General features: G+C 47.8%; 1 protein-coding gene across 1 annotated transcript in view; it reads right to left on the bottom strand.

Annotated features, from left to right (window-relative positions):
• Positions 1-12060, bottom strand: part of LOC109428421 (G1/S-specific cyclin-D2) — a 216864-nt gene that overhangs the window by 153389 nt on the left and 51415 nt on the right. Inside the window, exon 2 of the mRNA XM_019704171.3 lies at positions 3641-3862. Coding sequence (XP_019559716.3) covers positions 3641-3862 — 222 coding nt within the window. The remainder of the gene's footprint in view (positions 1-3640; positions 3863-12060) is intronic.

Raw genomic sequence — 12060 nt, 5'->3', positions numbered from 1 at the left:
AGAGGGAACAGACAGCGCTAACAGGTCTAAACGAGGAACTGCGGCAGCTAGAAGTTGAGCAACGTGCTAGGGAGAGAAAGTCTTGGAGATGGAACGTCTCGAAATGGAACTCCGCGAAAAGCAGCTGCAGCAGGACAGAGAGCTCAAAGAGCGTCAGTTGAAGGGGGAATGGAATATGTTGGAGAGACAGCTACAAGAAGAAGCTGAGCGCTTACAGTTAGCGAGCATTTTCTGAGAGACCACAAGATGCTGGAGACTGGAGGTTGAAGAGTGATAACGAATTGACATGCGAGAAGGTTCATCAAAACATGTAGAAGAATCTTCCGTATTCAAAAGCAAAGCGAATTCCTTCGTCTCCGATTCTGGGCTGAAGCTGTGGTGACAGGTGCAGCAACGAACTGTCAAAGAGAGCTTTTGAAGTCGAAGAGTCCGAAGAGTGATGCAGCGGGATCGAACAAGTATTTCGTTCTGCAGAGGGAACAGACAGTGCAGGTCTAAACGAGGAACTGCAGCAGGTCAAGTTGAGCAACGTGCTACGAAGAGAGAATCTTGCAAAAGGAACGTCTCGAAATGGAGCGAATGCTTCAAGAAAACATTGCCGACAGAAGGAAAAGCAGCTGCAGCAGGACCAGGACCAGAGCGCTCAGAGAGCGTCAATTGAAGCAGAAATGGGATGTGTTGGAGAGACAGCTACAAATAGAAGCTAAGCGCTTACAGCTTGCGAGCATAACAAGCTCCCCGGGCTCCAAGTTGTTCCAAGTTGTTCCAAGTTGCAAAGAAGACCATTGCGGAGAGTATTTTCGGAGAGACCACAAGATGCTGGCGCTGGGACTGGAGGCGAGAAGCTGAAGAGTTATAACGAATTGACATGCGAGAAGAAGGTTCAGCAAACCACGTCGAAGAATCTTCCGTAACCAAAAGCGAAACGAATTCCTTCGACTCCCCATCAGGGCTGAAGCTGTGTTGACAGGTGCAGCAATGAACTGTCAAAAAGAGCTTTTGAAGTCGAAGTCGAAGAGTCTGAAGTGTGATACAGCGGGATCGAAGCAGTCTTCCGTTTTGCAGAGGGGACAGACAGCGCAGATCTAAGCGAGGAACTGCGTAAGTTAGAAGATGAGCAACGTGCTACGAAGAGATTTGATTTGTCTTTGTTTAAGAGACTTTCAGCCCTTGGCTGGTTCGTCTCTAGGTGGCTACGAAGAGAGAATCTTGGAGAAGGAACGTCTCGAAATGGAGCGAATGCTTCAGGAAAACATCGCCGACAGAAAGAAAAGCAGCTACAGCAAGACCAGAGCGCTCAGAGAGCGTTAAAAGAAGCAGGAATTGGATGTGTTGGAGAGACAACTACAAGAAGAAGCTAAAGCTTACAGCTGGCGAGCATAACAAGCTGCCCGAGCAGTTCCAAGTTGCAAAGAAGTCCATTGCGGACAGTATTTTCGGAGAGACAGGAGATGCTACTGGAGGCGAGAAGCTGAAGAGTGATAAACGAATTGTCATGCGAGAAGAAGGTTCAGCAAACCATGTCGAAGAATCTTCCCGTATTTAAAAGCGAAGCCTGTTAGTTCTTCCACCGGAATCGGTATCCAAAGTCATCAATGGCTTTCGGCAGGCCGGAGAAACTTTTGAAGACACTGACTGCGAAGCAGCAGTCGAAGAGCGATGAAGGTATCCAGCCAGCCCTCCGTTTCAGAAATGACAACAGCAGTTCAAACGAGGAACTGCGTAGGTTAGAAGCATATCAACGTGCTAGGAGTAAAGCCTCGGAGGAGAAACGTTTCGAAATGCAGCGTATCCTTCAAGAAAAGCGCCGTCAGAGAACAAAGGAACTTCGCGGAAACCAGCTGCAGCAAGACAGAGAGCTGAAGGAGCGTCAAATGCTTGGAGGGATTAGAATTGATTTCAGAAGTAGCTATAGGAAAAAGCTAAGTTTACTACCGAGCATAAGAAGCTGCACGAGCGCCGGTTCTAAGGGGTGAAAAAAGCTACTGTTACATGAGTCATCCCTTCCTGAAGACCTATTGAGAAAGGTTTATAATAGTTGATGGCACAGACAAACAGACGTAAGACTTACGAAATTTCCATCGACCACGTTTTCAACGATCATTTTAAATTTTCATAGTTGTGGCTTTCACAACCAGAGGCGCGCGCATCGTTTTTCTATGTGTTTGACGTTTCACACAAGCGCCTTCTGTTGACGATATTGCACAACACAGTGGTTCGTGCAACTTTTCCACCAGGTGATGGTAGTATGAACTGGGCGATGGATTTTCATGAAAATCGTTCAAGGTGTTACGTCTGTTTGTCTGTGTTGATGGTGTACTCCATAAAAACTCGGCAATGCTCTGAAGAGAAAACAATAACATAAATCCAAACTTATCGTTTACCCGTCACGCAAACGATAACATTGCGCTAGAGATGCCAATAGGCCTTTTTAGCCGAACAAAGGCGCAAACGCGGAACTGTAATTTTCATGGGAGAACTGTCAAAGGCCCCCAAAATCAGCTGATTTTAGACGTCAAATGGAAAAGACCCATTACACAGTTAGAAAAAAGCACCGACTTCGGTAATGTTTTACCGAAATCTCAACCGTTAAGTTTGTTTTACAGGAAAAAATCGGTAAAGGTAGCAACTTTTACCGAAGTTCTATAGAGTTTGACAGATAAACGATAACATTTTACCGAAATTTGTTATTTTTTACAGAATTTCGTTAAAAATCAATTACCGAACGCTCAGCGGTTGAGATTTCGGTAAAAATTACCGAACGCGATTAGCTGTGTACGGGTTGACAACCACAAATCCAGCAATTTACGAGCTCTAATGGGCGCCACAATCATGCTCGCTTTCTGGTAGGGATAAGACGATCTGACGTTTGGCTTGTGTCGTTTGACAGCTGATCGATAAGTTTTATGATCGATTTTATCGATCAGCTGTCAAACGACACAAGCCAAACGTCAGATCGTCTTATCCCTACCAGAAAGAGAGCATGATTGTGGCGGCCATTAGAGCTCGTAAAATGCTGGATAAGGAAGGTTTGTTTCGACAATTAATCAAACAACGAAAAGATCGTTTAACTGTCAAACACCAGTTCGTTTCGAATTATTTTAGTAAGTGATAAATCGCTTTGTTTAGCCCTAACCTTGTTTGCATTCCATTGGAATGATTCCAAAAACGAAAGTTACATTTCTGACAGAAAAACAGCAAGTCAAACCGAAACTTATCGTTTATGCGGAAAAATCATTCGTGAACCGTCTTCGGCCGCACCGGCGACGGGGGCGTCAACCCTGGGGTACTTCGACTGAAATATTTGCATCGATCTGCATTTTAAAAGGATCATCAGCCGCTGCCACTGCCGCTGCCTCCGCTGGACAACAGCGACGCGACGCAACGCGGCGACGGCACGGTAAGACAGAAGAAATATGGCATGCTTGGACGAATCGCAGTTTCTCATCGTCTTATGAATATGCAAGGCAAATCCGCGCCGCCGCAGCCGCAGCAGTGCCTACTTCGATCTCGATGCTATGTGACGCTGGTGGTAGTGTGATGATCGACGAAATCGAAACTTCGGGTTCACGTGACCTTGTGCGATCGCGGGAGGCCTCTCGGCCCAAATTTCAGGGGGGAAATAGAAGAAGGTACTTACAATCAGATCCTTTTTGGTGATACTGTGGTCGGTGTAGAATACTAGCAGCTCCACCGGTAGGGCTTTGTAGTTCGGTTCCCGGAGTTTGGACGCCAGCAGGAGGCAAGCCGTGGCCAGGATCTGTAGGTGTGTCTTGCGGATCGGGATCAAGCTGAGAAACCGATCCATATAGCTGAGTGCGAGTAGGGCGACCTCTTCCTGGCAGTTTTGCTCTTCACATAGCTGAAACGAAAAGATACGGAAAAACACGCAGAGATGAGATGGGCGAAAGCTAGCTGTTTGGCCTGGCCGGCATGTTTGCACAACAATGAACTTATTAATATTCAATGAACCGCGATCGACCGCGCGAGAGGAAGCCGACCCAAGAGGACTCGGCGCAAAATGTGTAAATATTGACACGCACAAGCGCAACATTGTGGTTACACAGTTTCAAACTGCTGCTCCGGACGGACGAGACCTTATCACTGAAGCCGAGTCACTGCCGCCCGGTCCGTAGCCGAGAGCGGGAGGACAGCTGTTTGAACGCGCCTTTCCCACGTTCCGCCTTGCCCGCCTGCCTCGCTTCGCCTATCAATCCTCGGAAGGGCCCTCGGCGCAAATATTTGACAACCCTGTGGAGCGTCCCTCGTCGCGCGGATAAAATGATAAACCGCAGTAGGCGATCGCGGAAGACGCGGACGGAGGATGCACCTCCGTTCCGCGTCTAGGGATTCCAAACAAAGTGCCTAGTAGGCGCTGAGAAATTCCATCGCTGCCGCCGCCGACGCCACCGCCACCTTCGATGCGACACGACAATGGCGGAAGCGGTTATCTCACCGCTGTTAACCAAACAGAGAGAACAGCGAGAAATGTTCCTCCAGGTATCGGCGCGGCGCGGCAGTGCTACACACAGATGGCGCTAAAGGCCACTAAAGGCCCATCCATGACAGTTATGGAACGGAACGGAACGCGGAGTTGGCACAGCTGTAAAAGTCGTTCGAAGGCGATGCACTGCAGCGCAGTTGCAAATGTTCGTTGGTGTACGCAAATTAGCGGCAGGTTCCCGCTGCCGCTAAGGTTCACGCGAGGTCTCTGACTCTTGGCTGTTGGGTCTGGGTGGAATTTGGCTTGAACAGTCGATTGAATGCAGTCGAACGATCAATACTACGTTGATTTTACTGGGAAACGATAAAAACTGATCGTTTTTATGTCAGAAGAGGCGACTTAGACGTAAACATGTTAGCCTTGTTTACATCCATTGTCTACTAGATGACAAGAATGTTTCAGAACTGAAGCGTTTCTGATTTAAAAACTAACGAAAACAAATAAAAAGGTCACTATAGCCACTTTGATGACGTTCGGTTTCTTGTGAGGCTTGTTTTGTACGACAGCTGATCTACTGTTAAACGCAGAGAGACACGAAAACGCTGATTTTAGTTCTTTTCCAATCAGATCTTCGTGGTTTGACGGATAAACGATAAGAACAGTCATCGATCTTATCGTTTAGTTATCAAACAATTACTACATTACTACAATTACAATTCCTATCTAGAATAAAGCTTGTTCGTGACACCACAACAGTCGAATGACAGTTCTGTCATTCCACAGCATTGGGCGATCCAGCACAATTAGTTCGCAAATCAAAAACAATCGCGAAGAATACTTCAACGACCGGAAATTAAAGGTCGCAAAGCGCTGTAATGCTCTGCTCAGATGCATTGCCGCAAGTCATAACTCAATTCACACGCATCATCGCATTCTCTTTCCTCTTTTTTATCGCAAAAAGGAGAAAAAACCAACTCTCAACGACGCACGATTTCGCTCCAAGGAGCGAAAAAGAAAATATTGCCAAATTCTTGTCCGCCGGGAACCCCAGCCAAAACATAAATTAAAACCCTTGCTAATAAAACATTTAACGATTCCGGCCCACTTGGAGGCTGCCCTTCGGGGAGAAAATGAGATTTTTTAATCGGCGTTTTCTCGTTTGTGGTTGTACGATGAGAAGAGGGGTAATTTTGGGCGCTCGATGACCTTTTTTTTCGGCAGAACTGCATTCGCACTTCCGATTCGAGCTTTTTTTTTGCAAGACGGTGAGGAAAAATCTTACTGAAAATGTTATGATTTTTACTGAGGAATTTTCTTCAGTGTATGCGTTTGACATTTGACCCGATCGGAAAGATTGAGTAGGGATGTCCATTCATTTCTGTTTGTCGATTACCTTTTCTAAAAAGTTCGATAAATAACAATATTTGGGATGATGATGAACAGATTTGACACGAAAACGATAAAATATTATCGTTTTTCATTGAATTTAGAATTATTTTCACCGCAGCTCTGTTTCAGAGTTCCTGTTGTGTGTTTCTGTTCCCGATTTTTAACTGTTTTATATCAGAAATCAAACGATTTATCGAAAGACGATCGATCGTTTCACAGATCAAACTGAAAAGCAATCTTATCGATTAACTGTCAAACATTACACACTCAACTTTTACGATAAATTTCGGCATTTGTACCCAGATTGACACCGCCGAACGCTCAACAAACTTGTTTATCGATGAAATCTCACCAATATAGGCCTTTTCAGCTGACAGGTTCGTGTATGCCACTGTTTACAACTGCCGAACAAAGGCGCAAACGCTAAACTGTCAGAGACCCGAGAAATCAGCTGATTTAAGATGTCAAATGAAAAGGCCCATTGTCGATTGTTTACTAACAAGCACCAGTTTTACCGAGATTCAGAGATGCCAGCATTTGCCGAGCACATTTTAGTGTGCACTAGACAAACATCACATTTATGTAGAAGACAAGTTTCGTTGTAATGACCATGGACACTCGTAAACAACTGTTCGGAAAATTGCTCTAAAACCTCACTGTCATTGTCATTTTGACAAGCTCATCACCTCGCCTACTGCGCAAGTTCGATTGTACCTGAACAACGAGAGTGTGCTCCTTGATCAGCTCGCTCATTTTATAACTCGCCGCCTTCCTTCACCTCTCCCTTCTCTCCTCTCTCCTCACTCAATCTCCTTTTCGTCGCCCTCCGATCTCCGGCATGGCATGTTTGGAGAAAATAATTATCGATCATTTATTATTGCACAATTACACGATTTATTGTGTGATTTAATTCGCCTCATTTTACCCTCAAAGTGGCGTGTCTTTCCGCTCCTTCGTCGCGCCACCTTTATCGCATTTTTTAGTCTCTCTTTCTTGGCCCTCTCGTCCTCTCGCTTTTCAACACACAATAGCCGTCGATTTGAACCGGTTCCCCGCTGCCTCGTTTGCTCCAGCCCGGATCGATCGATCTACCAATCGATCGACCGAAGGATCGATTGACCATGAAATGATACGAGCAAAAATTTCAAACACGCACCATTCTTCGGAAGATCTCTCACGGTAGTCCTCTCCTAACGCAGTTCGAGCCCGAGGAATCAAAGCAGGCCGGCCTCCTCCTCCTCTTCTAAATGGATGGATGGCCGCACAGTGTGACCAGGGGGTGCGGTGGTGAGGGCAAAAGTCGCGTCAGTTGATAATAACGACCTGCCTGGGACATGATCAAGATCGTGGCGTAATAATTTTTGCCTCATCGGCGGCGGCCGCTTGCTTGGATCCCCAAGCAGGATGGTTCGATCGAAGAGCGTCAATAATTTTTCCGAGGTGGCGGCGGGCGGTGTGGTGCAACAAAGTAGGCTTTGTAAGGGGGTTATTGTGTGACAAGGAGAGGGAGAGGCAGTGACCAGAGGGTGGTCCACGTTTGGACAACGAATGATGAATAATGGTTGTTTAAAAAGAGAAGAAAGAACCGCGGAGGGCGGTTTTCGATCGAATTCGATCAGTGGTTTCGGAAACTTAACGAAAGGCGCAGGAAAAATGAAGGAATTTGACGCGGGAGCGCCCAATGTAAGCGTAGTGCCCCAGGAATCGAATGTAAATTGCTTCAGAGTCCACAAAAAAGAAAACAAGGAAGAGATATAGGCCTTTTTAGTTGACAGGTCCGTGTATGCCACTGTTTACAACTGCCGAACAAAGGCGCAAATGCTGAACTGTCATTTTCATAGGAGAACTGTCAAAGGCCCCCAAAATCAGCTAATTTTAGACGTCAAATTGAAAGGCCCATTAAAAAGAGAATTTACGATAGGTGTTTTCGTTTCACTTCTTAAATCAGCTGTTTTATCGGGTCTTTGACAGTTCTCCTATGGAGATGACAGGTCCGTGTTAGCAGCTCTTGTTCAACCTTTGTAAACAAATGCAAACATTGACATGTCATCTGAAAACATGAACCTATCCAGCCTTTTACGAGCGCTAATGGCCGCCAGAATGTAACTAACTTTCTGGTGGGGATCGGCCAATTTGACGTTTGACAGCTGATCGATAAGATTGATGATCGATTTTGTCGATCAGCTGTCAGACGACACAAGCGAAACGTCAAAATCGCTCGTAAAATGCTAGATTGGTGGCATCTTAATGAAATTTTCAAAGGATTTTGTTCTCAACGTAATTTTTTAGGGATGTCCAAAACGCCATTGTTGAGCTTGGCAGCATTGGGCGCTCCCGCCATTCATCAAATGGCGTGGCACGCCACGCCAATCCGTTCCCAGGGCGGGGCGGGACACATCAATTTCGACGCCAATTCCGTTGTCAAAAATAGCAACCGCAGCTTCCTCCGATCGCAGCTGATTAGGCGGCGGCGTCGCCAACGATGACGATGACAGTTATCACCGCGCCGCGCCGTCATCGCCACAGCCAGCAGAGGGTGCATAAATTGAAACAAATTGGCCCAAATTGGTCGCGTCCTTCCGCAATTCGGCAAAGGACTTCACTACGCACGAACGCAGCAGCAACGTTGTGTTTGTTGTTTCGACGCGGACCACGAAAGGAAGTGTCAAATTTTGACACTTCCTCGACCACTCCTTCCTCGACTCGTTCGGATCCTAGCAGGCAGCCAGTCACAGACGCCTGGGAGTTCCAAGCGTCATCGTCGCCATAGCAATCACAATTTATCAATGAGGCAGGCGGCGGGTACACAGCTGTTTCGAGTGTCACATCGCCTCCTCTTATCATACTTTGACCTTTCCCGTTTTCGGAAGGCATCGGCCCAACACAGCTCGACCGGGGGACACAATCGGTCGTCTGTCCCGGCCTCCGGGTGCGAAAATACCGGAAATCACAAATTAAACCGCGCGCGTCCGCGATGACACATGCGCGCGGAGAAGGCCGCACACAACGAGCCTACTTTGATGATTTTGTGAATGACAGACTGAGCGTCCGACAAGGAGAGTCCGTCGTTCGTTATGAATGAATATTGATTGATCAAAGCTCCCGGACGAGGGGTCCGGCGGCGACGGATTGGATGGAAAGGAGGCGATACAAGAGGACAAGAATAGAATCCGAAATTTTCGCAAAAGAAGGGGTTCGCCTTATCGGACTTTTTGACAGTTCGATCTCGGCGGACGAGGGGTGTATGCTCAGCGATACACGAGGAAATGCGGCGCATCCGTCGTTCCCGCCGCGCTTGATTCGCTTATTCAAGTCGAATATTGAGCTAATGATAAAATTATGCAAATTTCCGAGCTTCGCGAGGACCGCGGATTCGCGACGACACGACACAACAACGATGTCTCTACGGATTAGCTCTGATTGAAAAAAGCTGTTCTAATGTCTCCCGTGCGGTGCGCCATTCGCTATTCGTTCGATAAATGCCCCCCGTTTGACAGCTCTGCTGCCGCTACGATGGCAACCCACCAAAACAAAGCAGCCCTCGACTCGACCATCGAATTGAATGGATCGATCGTGGTAGGCTGCGCTGCAGCAATTCATGCCACCGAAAGCGTCGCGCCATGGTCCTTGATGGTGTCTCAGGGCCACCGGAAAAGATCGCGATGCGCGACGCGGCCACCAGACATGTGCCAGACGTGGCGAACCCCCAATCGCAGCAAGCCGCGCGCGCAGACCGCGAGGGGTGTCGTAATTTCGGTAAGCGGTGGCGCGATGATCGTCCGAATAGGAGAACAACTGAAAAAGTGCGTTCGTACGCATTCGTTCGACGTCCGTCGCCTTTGTGTGTGCGTGAACAATCGGACCGAGGGACACCGCACGCACGCGAAGTCAAAATTTGCACGGCCTACTGCGACGGTGCTGCTGCGAGTCGATTAGCTTCGGCCTTGACTTCGGCATTTGGCCACACTCGCTGTCAAATCTTGCCCGAGTTTTACGACCGATCTCACTGCCGCAGCGCAGCACATTCGGGTCTAACGACTTGTCGTTTCGTTGCTGTTGCTGCTGCGATTGTTGTTTTGTACATTTTTATATTCGCCTTTTAATTAAGCCGACCCGCTGATTTTGGGTTTCTTTCGGACGACCAGCTACGAATTTTGACTGCCCCCAGGCTTCGCATTAAACATAAAGGCATTCCATGATGATGATGATGATGGAGCAACATTGCGTGCTTCTCGTGGGGAGCCTTCAGGTGGTGATCCGCTCGCTGCGACATGATTTATTGGATGAGACAATACATTAACCCCCCTCGTGCCTGCTCACGTGAAGGCACAGCTGGCTGCTGGCAACACTGGCCGCTGATTGATGTTTGAGAGCCGAGAGCTGTCAGATAAAACCGACGCCAATTTATTAAAACTCAATTCGGCGACGCGACGCGGCGCAGTTTGAATTGCAAATCGCAGAGCAACCCGTGGAAAGCCGGAATAATTTCGGTTGCCATGACGAAGGAAGCGGACGCTGAGCGTTACTAATGTCCGGCGGTGCGGTGATGATAATTGTTCCGCTAGCTTCTTGTTCTCAAGTGTTTGACCGCTGTAAGGTGATTTAAAAATTAAATGGCCGCACTCGCCGCCTGCCGATCAAGAACACGATAGGAGGATCGATTTGAAATTCCAATTGGATTGATTGCGGTGACGCGCCGCTGTGGCGGCTGAACAGCCGGATTGTGCCGAAAGATATCAGACTGAGAACGAACGCGTCGATGAACTTGGGTTTTTGGTTTTTGGGTTTGGTCGTCAGAGTTGACAGCTAAACGATAAGATCGACAGTTGACGGAAAAGCGTGACAGCGAGTATCTTCCAAAAAACGAGCCATTGTCGCTCCGAACTATTTGATGTTTAGAAAACGATCTAAGGTGATCGTTTTTATGTCACACTTGACGCAGCCAAGAATCTCAAATAACATACCGTTTTGACGCTTTTTCTACTCTTCCAACGACTCAAAACGGGATGAATGAATATCGGCCATGATATCGGCTATAAAGATAATGTTGAACTGTACTTTGACAGCTAAACGATAAGTCATCGATTTCTTGGTCAAATCTGTCTCCTCTTGCTCCATGAGGATCAGTTGCCATATTAGTATGCCCTACCATCATTTAAACATGACATTGTTAAGTACATTTCAAGCGCTTCTAATTCTGTTTGAATCATAAATCACTCTACAGCGTCATTACCATCTCGCTCGACGCTCATTCTCTTCTATTCCACTCGCTCGGTTGCATCGCAGTCAATAAACCCTCACCGGCCACCCATCGAATTGCATCCCATGCACTCAACCAATCGCGCAATGCATCCAAGCAACCTGATGCGTCGATTCATCAACGCGCATCGCGCAGCCAACCTAACCTTGAGGGAATCCCTCTCGTGTTTACTACATTTCCTGCCTGCCTGATGCTTCTTCTCCCCGCCCCGGCCTTCGGGGAAACTACTTCCTACCCTCTCAGGCGCCGAGCCACAAAAACCGGCCACGTCTATGCAGCCGCTAGACACGTCGCCGTCATCGCAGTCGTCTAGCAACGCTACGCGAAGCAAAGTGCATAAACTTGAACTTGCGACGAGGTTGCATCGCGCGCACACGCTAGGCCAGGCGTCTTCCGCCCAACAAAGCAACCATACATTCTTCGCGGTCTCGAGTTGAGTCGAGTCGAGTCGTCGTAGTCGAGACAAGGTGGCCTGCTTCGTTCGCCGGCGTTCGCGCACTCTGCAGGAGGTGGCTGCGTTTTTGCCCATGCCATGCGGTCGGTCGTCTGTTTCCGATCGGATCCAAGCAATCGCGCAGCGCAGCAGCGCTTTGGGTTTTGAATATTAACCCAATCGCAGTCAGTGGCTGTCGTTGAGCGCTGCTGACTGACAGCTTTCTTCGTATAAAAATAAAGACGCAACTATGTATGCGATGCGAATGGGAACGACGCGGATGAGCCGACCGAGTGTCACTTTGCTGCGGCTTCTGCTGTGGATTGGATTGCCATTCTTGCGTTATAAAAATAAGACGATGGGGACGAGAACGCGAGAATAACAAGCGAGCGACGAAGAATGCGAAACTATTTGATAGCGAAGCGGAAAGTTTTCAGTACTTGGAAGAAGTGGTGGCCCGAGTAGAAAGCTGCTGAACGTCTTCAGAAAATCGTCATTTTTCGGAACTTTTTTTATACTGTACACCGCTTGTTC

This window comes from Aedes albopictus, chromosome 1 (assembly GCF_035046485.1).
Source record: "Aedes albopictus strain Foshan chromosome 1, AalbF5, whole genome shotgun sequence".
Taxonomy (NCBI): Eukaryota; Metazoa; Arthropoda; class Insecta; order Diptera; family Culicidae; genus Aedes; species Aedes albopictus.
This window is presented reverse-complemented; position numbering and strand designations above follow the sequence as displayed.